The sequence below is a fragment of the Oncorhynchus mykiss genome, chromosome 19 (genome assembly GCF_057628025.1).
Source record: "Oncorhynchus mykiss isolate SJ-2025 chromosome 19, ASM5762802v1, whole genome shotgun sequence".
In the NCBI taxonomy this organism is placed as follows: domain Eukaryota; kingdom Metazoa; phylum Chordata; class Actinopteri; order Salmoniformes; family Salmonidae; genus Oncorhynchus; species Oncorhynchus mykiss.
The window spans coordinates 11977330-11995000 of record NC_143040.1 but is presented as its reverse complement, the minus strand read 5'-3'; the positions used below and the strand labels follow the sequence as shown (position 1 = coordinate 11995000).

Genomic DNA, 17671 nt, shown 5'->3' with positions numbered 1-17671 from the left:
GTTGGTGCTGGAGAAATGTAACTACTCTCAAATTCATAGACAGAGCTATGGATGCAGGGGACTGAGAGTTCATAACATAACAATTATACTTTTAACCATGTTTTGAGGCTGTTTGTTTACAATTATGTTGTTGAAAAACAGAGTAAACAAGCTTACTGTGGGTTCTGATGGGGTAAGACAGTTGAACTGAGCTCATGAGGCATTTCTAAGTTATATTCCTCAACAATCACTGGGTATAAAGTATAACATCACTTTATACATCCCAAAACGTACGTAGAACTTAACGATTAAGACACAACCTGTTTTTATCCTGTTTTAATGCATGAAATAACTTAGCAACTTCTAGTACAGTAGTATAGTGCCCCATTGTGAGTCTTCTAGTACAGTATTATTGTGCCCTATTGTGAGTCTTCTAGTACAGTAGTATAGTGGCCATTTTGTGAGTCTTCTAGTACAGTATTATAGTGCCCCATTGTGAGTCTTCTAGTACAGTATTATAGTGCCCTACTGTGAGTCTTCTAGTACAGTAGTATAGTGCCCTACTGTGAGTCTTCTAGTACAGTAGTATAGTGCCCTACTGTGAGTCTTCTAGTACAGTATTATAGTACCCCATTGTGAGTATTCTAGTACAGTATTATAGTGCCCTACTGTGAGTCTTCTAGTACAGTAGTATAGTGCCCTACTGTGAGTCTTCTAGTACAGTAGTATAGTGCCCTACTGTGAGTCTTCTAGTACAGTATTATAGTGCCCTATTGTGAGTCTTCTAGTACAGTAGTATAGTGCCCTACTGTGAGTCTTCTAGTACAGTAGTATAGTGCCCTACTGTGAGTCTTCTAGTACAGTAGTATAGTGCCCTACTGTGAGTCTTCTAGTACAGTATTATAGTGCCCCATTGTGAGTATTCTAGTACAGTAGTATAGTGCCCTACTGTGAGTCTTCTAGTACAGTAGTATAGTGCCCTACTGTGAGTCTTCTAGTACAGTATTATAGTGCCCCATTGTGAGTCTTCTAGTACAGTATTATAGTGCCCTATTGTGAGTCTTCTAGTACAGTAGTATAGTGCCCTACTGTGAGTCTTCTAGTACAGTAGTATAGTGCCCTACTGTGAGTCTTCTAGTACAGTATTATAGTGCCCCATTGTGAGTATTCTAGTACAGTAGTATAGTGCCCTACTGTGAGTCTTCTAGTACAGTAGTATAGTGCCCTACTGTGAGTCTTCTAGTACAGTATTATAGTGCCCCATTGTGAGTCTTCTAGTACAGTAGTATAGTGCCCTACTGTGAGTCTTCTAGTACAGTAGTATAGTGCCCTACTGTGAGTCTTCTAGTACAGTAGTATAGTGAGTGCCCTACTGTGAGTCTTATAGTGCCCTACTGTGAGTCTTCTAGTACAGTAGTAAAGTGGCCTATTGTGAGTCTTCACTCACACCTACTACATAACTGGAGGCTATATACTTTCTATATCAGAACATACAGCACTGTCAGTTAACTCTCTGTTTGGGTCCTGTATCAGAACATAAGTTAACGCTCTGTTTGGGTCCTGTATAAGAACATCAGTTAACTCTCTGTTTGGGTCCTGTATCAGAACATCAGTTAACTCTCTGTCTGGGTCCTGTATAAGAACATCAGTTAACTCTCTGTCTGGGTCCTGTATCAGAACATCAATTAACTCTCTGTCTGGGTCCTGTATCAGAACATCAGTTAACTCTCTGTTTGGGTCCTGTATCAGAACATCAATTAACTCTCTGTCTGGGTCCTGTATCAGAACATCAGTTAACTCTCTGTGTGCTGTATCAGAACATCAGTTAACTCTCTGTTTGGGTCCTGTATCAGAACATCAGTTAACTCTCTGTCTGGGTCCTGTATCAGAACATCAGTTAACTCTCTGTCTGGGTCCTGTATAAGAACATCAGTTAACTCTCTGTGTGCTGTATCAGAACATCAGTTAACTCTCTGTTTGGGTCCTGTATCAGAACATCAGTTAACTCTCTGTTTGGGTCCTGTATCAGAACATCAGTTAACGCTCTGTTTGGGTCCTGTATAAGAACATCAGTTAACTCTCTGTTTGGGTCCTGTATCAGAACATCAGTTAACTCTCTGTCTGGGTCCTGTATCAGAACATCAGTTAACTCTCTGTTTGGGTCCTGTATCAGAACATCAGTTAACTCTCTGTTTGGGTCCTGTATCAGAACATCAGTTAACTCTTTGTTTGGGTCCTGTATAAGAACATCAGTTAACTCTCTGTCTGGGTCCTGTATCAGAACATCAGGTAACACTCTGTTTGGGTCCTGTATCAGAACATCAGTTAACTCTCTGTTTGGGTCCTGTATCAGAACATCAGTTAACTCTCTGTTTGGGTCCTGTATCAGAACATCAGTTAACTCTCTGTCTGGGTCCTGTATAAGAACATCAGTTAACTCTCTGTGTTCTGTATCAGAACATCAGTTAACTCTCTGTTTGGGTCCTGTATCAGAACATCAATTAACTCTCTGTTTGGGTCCTGTATCAGAACATCAGTTAACCCTCTGTTTGGGTCCTGTATCAGAACATCAGTTAACTCTCTGTTTGGGTCCTGTATCAGAACATCAGTTAACTCTCTGTTTGGGTCCTGTATCAGAACATCAGTTAACTCTTTGTTTGGGTCCTGTATAAGAACATCAGTTAACTCTCTGTCTGGGTCCTGTATCAGAACATCAGTTAACACTCTGTTTGGGTCCTGTATCAGAACATTAGTTAACTCTCTGTTTGGGTCCTGTATCAGAACATCAGTTAACTCTCTGTTTGGGTCCTGTATCAGAACATCAGTTAACTCTCTGTCTGGGTCCTGTATAAGAACATCAGTTAACTCTCTGTGTGCTGTATCAGAACATCAGTTAACTCTCTGTTTGGGTCCTGTATCAGAACATCAATTAACTCTCTGTTTGGGTCCTGTATCAGAACATCAGTTAACTCTCTGTCTGGGTCCTGTATAAGAACATCAGTTAACTCTCTGTGTGCTGTATCAGAACATCAGTTAACTCTCTGTTTGGGTCCTGTATCAGAACATCAGTTAACTCTCTGTTTGGGTCCTGTATCAGAACATCAATTAACTCTCTGTCTGGGTCCTGTATCAGAACATCAGTTAACTCTCTGTTTGGGTCCTGTATCAGAACATCAATTAACTCTCTGTCTGGGTACTGTATCAGAACATCAGTTAACTCTCTGTTTGGGTCCTGTATCAGAACATCAGTTAACTCTCTGTCTGGGTCCTGTTTCAGAACATCAGTTAACTCTCTGTCTGGGTCCTGTATAAGAACATCAGTTAACTCTCTGTGTGCTGTATCAGAACATCAGTTAACACTCTGTTTGGGTCCTGTATCAGAACATCAGTTAACTCTCTGTTTGGGTCCTGTATCAGAACATCAGTTAACTCTCTGTTTGGGTCCTGTATCAGAACATCAGTTAACTCTCTGTCTGGGTCCTGTATAAGAACATCAGTTAACTCTCTGTGTGCTGTATCAGAACATCAGTTAACTCTCTGTCTGGGTCCTGTATCAGAACATCAGTTAACTCTCTGTCTGGGTCCTGTATCAGAACATCAGTTAACTCTCTGTGTGCTGTATCAGAACATCAGTTAACTCTCTGTGTGCTGTATCAGAACATCAGTTAACTCTCTGTCTGGGTCCTGTATCAGAACATCAGTTAACTCTCTGCCTGGGTCCTGTATCAGAACATCAGTTAACTCTCTGTTTGGGTCCTGTATCAGAACATCAGTTAACTCTCTGTCTGGGTCCTGTATCAGAACATCAGTTAACTCTCTGTCTGGGTCCTGTATCAGAACATCAATTAACTCTCTGTCTGGGTCCTGTATCAGAACATCAGTTAACTCTCTGTTTGGGTCCTGTATCAGAACATCAATTAACTCTCTGTCTGGGTCCTGTATCAGAACATCAGTTAACTCTCTGTCTGGGTCCTGTATCAGAACATCAGTTAACTCTCTGTTTGGGTCCTGTCTCATAAGGTATCATGAACGTATCTCCATCTCTGTCTGTGTGTCTTTACCCAAGACACATACAGGTCAACATTCGTCTGTCTTTGTCTCTTTCTCCAGGACAGATGTGCTATCTTAATTTGAACCTGCTTCTCACAGCAGAAAACCAATCCTGCAGCAACAGGAAATGTATTAGTTAATGGACATGTGTAGGGATTGATACATTTCAGTGGAAATTACAAACTTTAGAAGCCTCTGAAAACCTTGAATACAGTACAATTTGCATTTTGCTGAGCAGGAAAATTATCTGGGACAACAGAATGATCAAATTAAGGTAGCACATCTGTATATTCTAACATCTCAGTCTGAGCGTCTTTACCTAGGACATACACTGTATCCTAACCATCTCTTTATCTCCCCATCTGAGCATCTTTACCTAGGACATACACTGTATCCTAACCATCTCTTTATCTCCCCATCTGAGCATCTTTACCTAGGACATACACTGTATCCTGATTCACATACGTCTCTGTCTGTCTGTCAGGGCTCCATCAAGAAGAAGATAGAGAAGTTGAGGAGATGGAGCTCCTGCAGCATAAAGAGGCCTTCTAAGAAGACTAAGACCAGAAGTCTGTCCACCGCTACAGAGGCACCAGAGGAGACCTGGGGGCTCAAGACCCCCGAGAGGAGGAGGCTCAAACCCATCATCGCCTCCGTCTTCGGACAGGTATAATACTGGGACAGGTAGAGCGACTCAACTGTTAGAGTCTTTACCGGTGGGAGTCCTTACCTGGGGGAGTACTTACCTGAGAAAGTCCTATCCTGTTAGAGTCTTTACCTGGGGAAGTCTTTACCTGGGGAAGTCCTTACCTGGGTGAGTCCTTACCTGGGGGAGTCTTTACCTGGGAAAGTCCTTACCTGGGGGAGTCCTTACCTGGGGAAGTCCTTACCTGGGGAAGTCCTTACCTGGGGGAGTCTTTTCCTGGGAGAGTCCTTACCTGGGGGAGTCCTTACCTACAGATGGCATTCCCTGAGGAAGTCCTTACCTGGGGGAGTCCTTACCTTGGGGAGTCCTTACCTACAGTCCTCCTTACCTGCGAGAGTCCTTACTTGGGGGAGTTCTTACCTGGGGAGACTTTACCTGGGGGAGTTCTTACTTGGGGGAGTCTTTACCTGGGGGAATCATTACCTGGGGGAGTCTTTACCCGAGGGAGTCCATACCTGGGGGAGTCTTTACCCGAGGGAGTCCTTACCTGGGGGAGTCTTTACCTGGGGGAATCCTTACCTGGGGGAGTCTTTACCTGGGGGAATCCTTACCTGGGGGAGTCTTTATCTGGGGGAATCTGTACCTGGGGGAGTCCTTACCTGGGAGAGTCCTTACCTGGAGAAGTCTTTTCCTGGAGGAGTCCTTACCTGGGGGAGTCCTTACCTGGGGGAGTCCTTACCTACAGACGTCCTTACCTGAGGGGGAGTCTTTACCTGGGGGAATCCTTACCTGGGGGAGTCCTTACCTGAGGAAGTCCGTACCTGGGGGAGTCCTTACCTGGGGGAGTCCTTGCCTTGGGGAGTCCTTCGCCTGGGGGAGTCCTTACCTGGGGGAGTCCTTACCTGGGGGAGTCCTTACCTGGGGAAGTCCTTACCTAGGGGAGTCTTTTCCTGGGAGAGTCCTTACCTGGGGGAGTCCTTACCTACAGATGGCATTGCCTGAGGAAGTCCTTACCTTGGGGAGTCCTTACCTACAGACCTCCTTACCTGCGAGCGTCCTTACTTGGGGGAGTTCTTACTTGGGGGAGTCTTTACCTGGGGGAATCCTTACCTGTTGGAGTCTACCTGAGGGAGTGCTAGCCTGGCAGAGTACTTGTCAAGGCATTTAGTTGTAGGTCACTTGACTTGTGAGAGTCCTTATACGTCTGTGACATCTTTACTGTTGGTCTGTCTCTGTAACTTTGGGTTTCTTTACTTGTGACTTCTTCCAGTCTGGTTTCATGTGGTTGTATAGAAAAGTAGTTGGAGCACTCTTCTGTGATAATATTAAATGAGAGAAGACACTCACACACAAATAACAAATGTTTAGTCTGTTCAAACACTTTTCCTGGGTTTAGTTCTCAGATGTGGAGTACCTTCACCAAGACCAGAGACATAGTACAAGAGAACGAGAGCTACAGAGAGAGAGAAGAGAGGAGAGAGAGAGGAAAAGAGAGAGAGAGAGAGGAGAGAGAAGAGAGAGGAGAGAGAAGAGAGAAGAGAGAGAGGAAAGGAAAGGAGAGAAGAGAGAGAGAGAGGAGAGAGAGAGAGAGAGAGAGAGAGAGAGAGTGGAGAGAGTGAGGAAAAGAGAGAGAGAGGAGAAAGAGAGAAGAGAGAGAAGAGCGAGAGAAGAGAGAGAGGAGTTAGAGAGAGAGAGAGAGAGAGAGGAGTGAGAGATAGAGAGACAGAGAGAGAGAGACAGAGAGAGAGAGAGAGGAGAGAGAGAGAGTGAACGAAAAGAGAGGTAGGAGAGTGAGGAGAGAGAGAGAGAGAGAGAGAGAGAGAGAGAGAGAGAGAGAGTGAGAGACAGAGAGAGAGAGAGAGAGAGAGAGAGAGAGAGAGAGAGAGAATGAAAAGAGAGGGAGGAGAGCAATAAAGAGACAGGGAAATAAAGAGAAAGAGAAGAGAGAATGAATGTCAGTGTTCCTGACCCATTGTTCCCGGGGCCAAGTTTTTCTGCAGGATTAAATGCATTGAAAAATTATGAATAGAACAGGCGTCCTCATTGAAGTCAATGATACGACCGTTCCATTAATTCTATTTCTAATCATCTAATCCTATCAGTGACCTCTTGTTCTCAGGGCATAGTGAGTCAGACAAAAGTAATCACCCCAGAGTTGGGATGCCGCTAAATCAGACCTAATCAAACGCTCCCTGCACCCAACTGCCAGATTGGGAAAAAGCTGCAGCAATAAAACAATTCTGATTATGACACCAGGGTTGACCTTACGTAAGGAAGTGTAGTTATCTTATGTAAGCACTGTTCTTAGGGTTTATAGGCAGAGAACGCATTATAGTGTTTATAGACATGGGAAGCAGTATAGTGTTTATAGACAGAGGAAGCAGTATAGTGTTTATAGACAGAGGAAGCAGTATAGTGTTTATAGACAGAGGAAGCAGTATAGTGTTTATAGGCAGAGGAAGCAGTATAGTGTTTATAGACATGGGAAGCAGTATAGTGTTTATAGACAGAGGAAGCAGTATAGTGTTTATAGACATGGGAAGCAGTATAGTGTTTATAGACAGAGGAAGCAGTATAGTGTTTATAGGCAGAGGAAGCAGTATTGTGTTTATAGACAGAGGAAGCAGTATAGTGTTTATAGACAGAGGAAGCAGTATTGTGTTTATAGGCATGGGAAGCAGTATCGTGTTTATAGACAGAGGAAGCAGTATTGTGTTTATAGACAGAGGAAGCAGTATAGTGTTTATAGACAGAGGAAGCAGTATAGTGTTTATAGACAGAGGAAGCAGTATAGTGTTTATAGGCAGAGGAAGCAGTATAGTGTTTATAGACAGAGGAAGCAGTATAGTGTTTATAGACAGAGGAAGCAGTGTATTATTTATAGATAGAGGAAGCAGTATTGTGTTTATAGATAGAGGAAGCAGTATTGTGTTTATAGACAGAGGAAGCAGTATAGTGTTTATAGACAGAGGAAGCAGTATAGTGTTTATAGACAGAGGAAGCAGTGTATTATTTATAGATAGAGGAAGCAGTATTGTGTTTATAGATAGAGGAAGCAGTATTGTGTTTATAGACAGAGGAAGCAGTATAGTGTTTATAGACAGAGGAAGCAGTATAGTGTTTATAGGCATGGGAAGCAGTATAGTGTTTATAGACAGAGGAAGCAGTATTGTGTTTATAGACAGAGGAAGCAGTATAGTGTTTATAGGCATGGGAAGCAGTATTGTGTTTATAGACAGAGGAAGCAGTATAGTGTTTATAGATAGAGGAAGCAGTATTGTGTTTATAGACAGAGGAAGCAGTATAGTGTTTATAGACAGAGGAAGGAGTATAGTGTTTATAGACAGAGGAAGCAGTATTGTGTTTATAGACAGAGGAAGCAGTATTGTGTTTATAGACAGAGGAAGGAGTATAGTGTTTATAGACAGAGGAAGCAGTATAGTGTTTATAGACAGAGGAAGCAGTATTGTGTTTATAGACAGAGGAAGCAGTATAGTGTTTATAGACAGAGGAAGCAGTATAGTGTTTATAGGCATGGGAAGCAGTATCGTGTTTATAGACAGAGGAAGCAGTATTGTGTTTATAGGCATGGGAAGCAGTATAGTGTTTATAGACAGAGGAAGCAGTATTGTGTTTATAGGCAGAGGAAGCAGTATAGTGTTTATAGACAGAGGAAGCAGTATAGTGTTTATAGACAGAGGAAGCAGTATAGTGTTTATAGACAGAGGAAGCAGTATAGTGTTTATAGACAGAGGACTGAGTATAGTGTTTATAGACAGAGGAAGCAGTATAGTGTTTATAGACATGGGAAGCAGTATAGTGTTTATAGACAGAGGAAGCAGTATAGTGTTTATAGACATGGGAAGCAGTATAGTGTTTATAGACAGAGGAAGCAGTATAGTGTTTATAGACATGGGAAGCAGTATAGTGTTTATAGACAGAGGACGGAGTATAGTGTTTATAGACAGAGGAAGCAGTATAGTGTTTATAGACAGAGGAAGCAGTATAGTGTTTATAGACATGGGAAGCAGTATAGTGTTTATAGGCAGAGGAAGCAGTATTGTGTTTATAGGCATGGGAAGCAGTATAGTGTTTATAGACAGAGGAAGCAGTATAGTGTTTATAGACAGAGGAAGCAGTATTGTGTTTATAGGCATGGGAAGCAGTATAGTGTTTATAGACAGAGGAAGCAGTATTGTGTTTATAGGCAGAGGAAGCAGTATAGTGTTTATAGACAGAGGAAGCAGTATAGTGTTTATAGACAGAGGAAGCAGTATAGTGTTTATAGACAGAGGAAGCAGTATAGTGTTTATAGACAGAGGAAGCAGTATAGTGTTTATAGACAGAGGACGGAGTATAGTGTTTATAGACAGAGGAAGCAGTATAGTGTTTATAGACAGAGGAAGCAGTATAGTGTTTATAGACAGAGGAAGCAGTATAGTGTTTATAGACAGAGGAAGCAGTATAGTGTTTATAGACAGAGGAAGCAGTGTATTATTTATAGATAGAGGAAGCAGTATAGTGTTTATAGAGAGTGTAGCAGAGCAGCATAGATAGTAGGATTGATTGTTCAAATCAAATCAAATGTATTTGTCACATACACATGGTTAGCAGATGTTAATGCGAGTGAAGTGAAATGCTTGTGCTTCTAGTTCCGACCATGCAGTAATATCTAACAAGTAATCTAACCTAACAATTTCACAACAACTATCTTATACACACAGGTGTAAAGGAATGAATAAGAATATGTACATAAAAATGTATGAATGAGTGATGGCCGAATGGCATAGGCAAGATGCATTAGATGGTATAGAGTACAGTATGTACATATGAAAGAATAATGTAGGGTATGTAAACATTATATAAAGTGGAATTGTATAAAGTGGCTAGTGATACATTTATTACATACATTTTTCCATTATTAAAGTGGCTAGATATTAAGTCAGTATGTTGGCAGCAGCCACTCAATGTTAGTGGTGGCTGTTTAACAGTCTGATGCCTTTGAGATAGAAGCTGTTTTTCAGTCTCTCGGTCCCTGCTTTGATGCACCTGTACTGACCTCACCTTCTGGATGATATCGGGGTGAACAGGCAGTGGCTCGGGTGGTTGTTGTCCTTGATGATCTTTTTGGCCTTCCTGTGACATCGGGTGGTGTAGGTGTCCTGGAGGGCAGGTAGTTTGCCCCCGGTGATGCGTTGTGCAGACCTCACTACCCTCTGGAGAGCCTTACGGTTGTGGGCGGAGCAGTTGCCGTACCAGACGGTGATACAGCCCGACAGGATGCTCTCGATTGCGCATCTGTAAAAGTTTGTCAGTGTTTTTGGTGAGAAGCCGAAATTCTTCAGCCTCCTGAGGTTTAAGAGGCGCTGCTGCGCCTTCTTCACCACGCTGTCTGTGTGGGTGGACCATTTCAGTTTGTCCGTGATGTGTACGCCGAGGAACTTAAAACTTTCCACCCTCTCCACTACTGTCCCGTCGATGTGGATAGGGGGCTGCTCCCTCTGCTGTTTCCTAAAGTCCACGATCATCTCCTTTGTTTTGTTGACATTGAGTGTGAGGTTATTATCCTGACACCACACTCTGAGGGCCCTCACCTCCTCCCTGTAGGCCGTCTCGTCATTGTTGGTAATCAAGCCTACCACTGTAGTGTCGTCTGCAAACTTGATGATTGAGTTGGAAGCGTGCATGGCTACGCAGTCATGGGTGAACAGGGAGTACAGGAGAGGGCTGAGAACTCACCCTTGTGGGGCCCCTGTGTTGAGGATCTTCAGGACCCAGTTGCACAAGGTGGGGTCGAGACTGGGATATGTTTTCCGCAAAGCGTCGAACCATAACGTTGATGAATACGCTGATTCGGTGAGCGAGTTTATTTGCAAGTGTGGTGATGTCGGTGATGTTGTACCCACAGCGTCTATTAAAACATTCCCCAACCAGAAACCGTGGATTGATGGCAGCATTCGTGCAAAACTGAAAGTGCGAACCACTGCTTTTAATCAGGGCAAGGTGACCGGAAACATGACCGAATACATACAGAGTAGCTTTTCCCACCGCAAGACAATCAAACAAGCTAAGCGTCAGTATAGAGACAAAGTAGAGTCGCAATTCAACGGCTCAGACACAAGAAGTATGTGGCAGGGTCTACAGTCAATCACGGACTACAAAAGAAAAACCAGCCCCGTCGCGGACCACGATGTCTTGCTCCCAGACAGACTAAACAACTTCTTTGCTCGCTTTGAGGTCAATACAGTGCCACTGACACGGTCCTCTACCAAAACCTGCATGCTCTTCTTCTCTGCAGCCAACATGAGTAAAATATTTAAACATTTCAACCCTCACAAGGCTGCAGGCCCAGACGGCATCACTAGTCGCGTCCTCAGAGCATGCGCAGACCAGCTGGCTGGTGTGTTTATGGACATATTCAATCAATCCTTATCCCAGTCTGCTGTTCCCACATGCTTCAAGATGGCCACCATTATTCTTGTCCCCAAGAAAGCTAAGGCACTCCCTTCCGTCATCATGAAGTGCTTTAAGAGACTAGTCAAGGACCATATCACCTCCACCCTACCTGACACCCTAGACCCACTCCAATTTGTTTACCGCCCCAATAGGTCCACAGACGACCCAATCGCAACCACACTGCACACTGCCCTAACCCATCTGGGCAAGAGGAATACCTATGTGAGAATGATGTTCATCGACTACAGCTCAGCATTTAACACCATAGTACCCTCCAAACTCATCATTAGCTCAGCATTTAACACCATAGTACCCTCCAAACTCGTCATTAGCTCAGCATTTAACACCATAGTACCCTCCAAACTCGTCATTAGCTCAGCATTTAACACCATAGTACCCTCCAAACTCGTCATTAGCTCAGCATTTAACACCATAGTACCCTCCAAACTCGTCATGAAGCTACATCTTTCTGTTGTAACCGCTGTTCATCAGCCCTTCATGTTAACACACCGTACACTGAGAAACAACAGATTAGGTGGTGGAGGAAATAAACCATAATGCTTTGACCATGAAAAATAAAGCTTTGAATTAAATACAATGTCAATGTTCAATGTTCAATGTTCACTAATGTTCAACGTTCACCTGAAGTAGGTGGAACAGAAGATGAGATGAATGCGAGAGAGGAGAGAGAGGAGAGATAGAGAAAAAGAGGGAGGGAGAGAGAAAGATAGAAAGAAAGAGAGAGAGGAGAGAGAGAATGAGAGAAAGGGGGAGAGAGAGCGAGAGAAAGAGGGGAAACAGTCATTATATTAATCTAACATGTCCACAGATGTCTTGCTGACTCATTTGACTCCGACTGCAGTACCATTATGTTACAACATTTACAGGACTACATAAGACTCCCCATATATCATCAGGAGTCATGTAGAGAATAGACAGGGTTCGCACTGAGTCACTGTAGTTATTTAACACTTCCAGACCTAATAGGGTGACACACACATAAACAGAGAGAGAGAGAGAGAGAGAGAGAGATGGACAGTTGTCATTGATACTACGACTCCTGAGACTTCTCCTGAATGGATACAATGCTAGGGGCCTGCCAGCAATACTGACAATCAGACTGAATGGTACCATTGAAGGTGTGTTGTTATGGTAACAGTAATGGGTCAAGATTAGTGTTTTAGTGTTAGTGTCTCAAATGGCACCCTGTTCCCTACATAATGCACTACTTTGAAGGAGATCCCATAGGGCTAATGGTCAAAATGTGTGCACTACGTAGGGAATATGGTGCCATTTGGGACTCAGGTGGGTCAGTATGGATTTACAGCAACAACAAACAAAAAACATTCCAAAACATGATTTCCTTTTAAAGGGGATTTCTACCTCAACCCCCTGTAGTTCTGATTTCCTTAAAGGGGATTTCTACCTCAACCCCCTGTAGTTCTGATTTCCTTAAAGGGGATTTCTACCTCAACCCCCTGTAGTTCTGATTTCCTTAAAGGGGATTTCTACCTCAACCCCCTGTAGTTCTGATTTCCTTAAAGGGGATTTCTACCTCAACCCCCTGTAGTTCTGATTTCCTTAAAGGGGATTTCTACCTCAACCCCCTGTAGTTCTGATTTCCTTTTAAAGGGGATTTCTACCTCAACCCCCTGTAGTTCTGATTTCCTTAAAGGGGATTTCTACCTCAACCCCCTGTAGTTCTGATTTCCTTAAAGGGGATTTCTACCTCAACCCCCTGTAGTTCTGATTTCCTTAAAGGGGATTTCTACCTCAACCCCCTGTAGTTCTGATTTCCTTAAAGGGGATTTCTACCTCAACCCCCTGTAGTTCTGATTTCCTTAAAGGGGATTTCTACCTCAACCCCCTGTAGTTCTGATTTCCTTAAAGGGGATTTCTACCTCAACCCCCTGTAGTTCTGATTTCCTTAAAGGGGATTTCTACCTCAACCCCCTGTAGTTCTGATTTCCTTAAAGGGGATTTCTACCTCAACCCCCTGTAGTTCTGATTTCCTTAAAGGGGATTTCTACCTCAACCCCCTGTAGTTCTGATTTCCTTAAAGGGGATTTCTACCTCAACCCCCTGTAGTTCTGATTTCCTTAAAGGGGATTTCTACCTCAACCCCCTGTAGTTCTGATTTCCTTAAAGGGGATTTCTACCTCAACCCCCTGTAGTTCTGATTTCCTTAAAGGGGATTTCTACCTCAACCCCCTGTAGTTCTGATTTCCTTAAAGGGGATTTCTACCTCAACCCCCTGTAGTTCTGATTTCCTTAAAGGGGATTTCTACCTCAACCCCCTGTAGTTCTGATTTCCTTAAAGGGGATTTCTACCTCAACCCCCTGTAGTTCTGATTTCCTTTTAAAGGGGATTTCTACCTCAACCCCCTGTAGTTCTGATTTCCTTAAAGGGGATTTCTACCTCAACCCCCTGTAGTTCTGATTTCCTTAAAGGGGATTTCTACCTCAACCCCCTGTAGTTCTGATTTCCTTAAAGGGGATTTCTACCTCAACCCCCTGTAGTTCTGATTTCCTTAAAGGGGATTTCTACCTCAACCCCCTGTAGTTCTGATTTCCTTAAAGGGGATTTCTACCTCAACCCCCTGTAGTTCTGATTTCCTTAAAGGGGATTTCTACCTCAACCCCCTGTAGTTCTGATTTCCTTAAAGGGGATTTCTACCTCAACCCCCTGTAGTTCTGATTTCCTTAAAGGGGATTTCTACCTCAACCCCCTGTAGTTCTGATTTCCTTAAAGGGGATTTCTACCTTTCATTCTTTCATTCTGCCTGTTGCTCTACAAGTCATTGATCTCCATGGCAACAGAGCTATTGACAGAAGGACAAAAACAGCAAAAATGATCAGAAAAGTTTTACATTGACATTTTTGTAATTTAGTAGACGCTGTTATCCATAGAGACTTAAAGGAGCAATTAGGGTTAAGTGCCTTGCTCATGGTCACTGATTTTCCACCTAGTTGGCTCTGGGATTCAAACACTCTCAACCGCTACGCTTCCTGCTGCCCTGGGATGAGGGAGAGGTGAAAAAGGGAAGATAGATTGATTGGGAATCATTGAGAGGGATGGAGGGATGGAGGGAGGGTTATGGTGGTGAAATTAAACCACTCAGAGGATAAAATGATGCCTTTACAGACAGATTCACTCTCAGATGAGACTAGAAGGTGGTTAAAGACTCGTCTTAGGACCTAGCATAGGAAAAACTACAGGAAATAGTTTAAAATAATACTTAGGAAAAACTACAGGAAATAGTTCAAAATAACACTTAGGAAACACTACATGAAAAGTAACATTAAGAAAGGAGATGGTTCAAATCGAGTCGATTGACACACGTGTCTGTTTAAGCTGGAGATATCTAACACGATGGGGTTCTCTGTTTGCTCTAAGACCCGGGACGGGACTCGTCTGAAGGTAACCTGAAGGTAACCCAGTACCGGGTCAAAAAATACATGGAAGTAACACAAAAAAGAGATAAATATGTGTCCACAAAATAAATATACACAGTATTTCCTGAGCTTTCTTATGTCTCAAAGATATAGGACAGACACTTCAAAATGTTATGATTCATTTTTGTACTGTTTGTTTTGCCTTTTCATGAATCTGTTAATTAATTTGTTTCTCTGGGCTACAGTGGTAAAGGCCAATTTCCATAGCTGTGGGAAGTAAGGGTGCTGAAGGTGCTGTAAAAATAAGATAAATCATAGATATATACAGTGGGGAGAACAAGTTTTTGATACACTGACGATTTTGCAGGTTTTACTACTTGCAAAGCATCTAGAGGTCTGTAATTTTTATCATAGGTACACTTCAACTGTGAGAGACGGAATCTAAAAATCCAGAAAATCACATTGTATGATTTTTAAGTAATTCATTTGCATTTTATGAGGAAGGTGAGGGATCAGCCCAGAACTACACGGCAGGACCTGGTCAATGATCTGAAGAGAGCTGGGACCACAGTCTGTTTTAGATTCTGTCTCTCACAGTGGAAGTGTACCTATGATACAAATTACAGACCTCTAGATGCTCTGTAAGTAGGAAAACCTGCAAAATCGACAGTGAATCAAATACTTGTTCCCCCCACAGTATATATAGACAGACAGTTCAAACAAGCTGAGCTGATCTGACATAGTCGTTTGACAGCTGTCATACAGAATATAAGTGATTATCTCTCTCTATTTCTCTATCCCTCTCTCCCTCTCTCTCACTGTCTTTCTAGCCCACTGTCTTTCTCTCTGGTCTCGCTCTCCTTCTGTCATTGTGGCCCTATTGTAATCCATTCCAATAATTCTAGAACATACCAGACAACGCAAATCTCATATACAGTAGATGAAGAAAACACAATCACACTACACACTACAGGTCTATAGGAAATTATGGAGAGCGTGGGAGTATCAATGGGAAATATGGAACAATCCAGTGAGAGAGAGTGAGAGAGAGTGAGAGTGAGAGTGAGAGTGAGAGAGAGAAATAGAGAGTGAGAGATAGACATAGAGAGAGCGAGTGAGACGGAGATAGAAGAGATAAGAAGAGAGAGAAAGACAGGAAGAGACACCATTGTTAAAGTAACAGACTAGATCAGGGGTACGTAACCCTGTACCAGGAGTGCTGCAGGAACTGCAGGGTTTTGTTCCAACTAGGCTTCACACCTGACCAACTGAGCTAATTGATCAAACCTGCCCAGAGTTTACAAAGCTATACATGCATGTACCTACTACACATACAAGAACCAACACAATATATATATAATGATGGTATCTTCTGTGATGACAATCTAAAAACCTGTCAACTTCCAAATGAACAAGCAACGACATGCTGCTGTTGGCCTCAATGGTTGCAGTCACACACGCAGACAGACGCAGGCTCACACACGTAAGAACACACACACGTAGTTACGCAAGCACACACACACACAGACCCAAGCTCTCTGTCTGTCTCTCTCTCTCTCTCACACACACACACACACACACACACACACACACACACACACACACGCACACGCACACGCACACACACACACACACACACACACACACACACACACACACACGCACGCCTCTGTGCCTTTCCAGAGCATTGTGATCCAGAGTCCAGGTTAAGCCAGGGTCAGGATGGCCTGTCTTCTGAACACCATCATAAAGTTGTTGACTCTGTGACATGAGATTGTTATTAAAAAGTGTTTCTTCCCTCTCTCCTGTCATCCTACTATGTCTAAGCCTGCGTCCCAAACTGGCACCCTATTCCCTACATAGTGGACGACTATTGGGCCCTGGTTAAAAGTAGTGCACTATATAGGGAATAGGGATGCCTTTTGGGATACAACCTAAGAGATCTGTTGTGTTTAATGCCGTTGAAAAGAGGAGACAATCACATTTCCTCTGCTGTTTGATCCGGGGTTACATGTGTTGTTACTTGACTGTAGGTTTATTCCTCAGCTGTGGAAACAACATGACATCACACCGAGGAGTCAGAGGACTATGGTTTTACATGTGAAGTGCTGTTTGCTGAATGTGGACTTTCTTTACCTGTTCTGTATGAAGCCCTTCAGTTATCAGACATGGTCATTCAGGGGTCGTTCCACGTTGCCTTTCGTCTCCCTTTCATATTTTAAGTAGAAATGATGCACCAATATTGAATTTTAAAATCTTGTTATATTAATTGAAGTGCACTTTAACACAGACCACATGGAGAATTCAATAAATCTGATTTTTTTCTACGAATACAGACTTGCTCCGTGCACCTCTGTGAACTCTAGGAACATTTTAACCCACCGAACCCTGACGTTTCTCCAAGTTTTCAGCATCATTGTAAAGCCCTATTTATTTGTTGCTTTGAGAAAGTAACTTCTGAATATGATTATTTATTTGATGTGATTAGTGATTCATTTACATCTGTCTCTCATTTTAAAATCAACACCGTCTACGTGAACTGAACTCTCCTTTTAATACGGTGAAACTATTCTCTTTCTTTTCAAAAGAAACCAGAAACGATGGTGTAAAAGCAGGCGAGCTGGTTCTACCCTTCCTGGTCATTTTCTGGTGTGTTGTTTGGTGGAGTGTCCACCTGTAACCCATTAGATAGAGAGGAAGGCTTGAACAATTTAATAAAGAAGAGACACATATTGGGTTCAGTTGTCACTCCCTGTAGCACACAACACGCTTCCTTTCCTCCTGTCACTAGGAGATTTAAGGCAGATGAAATCGTCAACTCTGTAACGGTCAACCCTGTTACGGTCAACCCTGTTACGGTCAACCCTGTTACGGTCAACCCTGTTACAGTCAACCCTGTTACAGTCAACCCTGTAACGGTCAACCCTGTTACAGTCAACCCTGTTACAGTCAACCCTGTTACGGTCAATACTGTTACGGTCAACCCTGTTACGGTCAACCCTGTTACAGTCAACCCTGTTACGGTCAATACTGTTACGGTCAACCCTGTTACGGTCAACCCTGTTCCAGTCAACCCTGTTACAGTCAACCCTGTTACGGTCAACCCTGTTACGGTCAACCCTGTTACGGTCAACCCTGTTACAG

The 17671-nt window shown here is 43.0% G+C and overlaps 1 protein-coding gene across 2 annotated transcripts in view; it reads left to right on the top strand.

The window, feature by feature from the left end:
- Positions 1 to 17671, top strand: part of LOC110497222 (calcium-binding protein 2-like) — a 41691-nt gene that overhangs the window by 658 nt on the left and 23362 nt on the right. For both annotated transcript variants that reach the window (XM_090210117.1, XM_090210116.1), the window contains exon 2: positions 4514 to 4696. In XM_090210117.1, coding sequence (XP_090066243.1) covers positions 4514 to 4696 — 183 coding nt within the window. The remainder of the gene's footprint in view (positions 1 to 4513; positions 4697 to 17671) is intronic.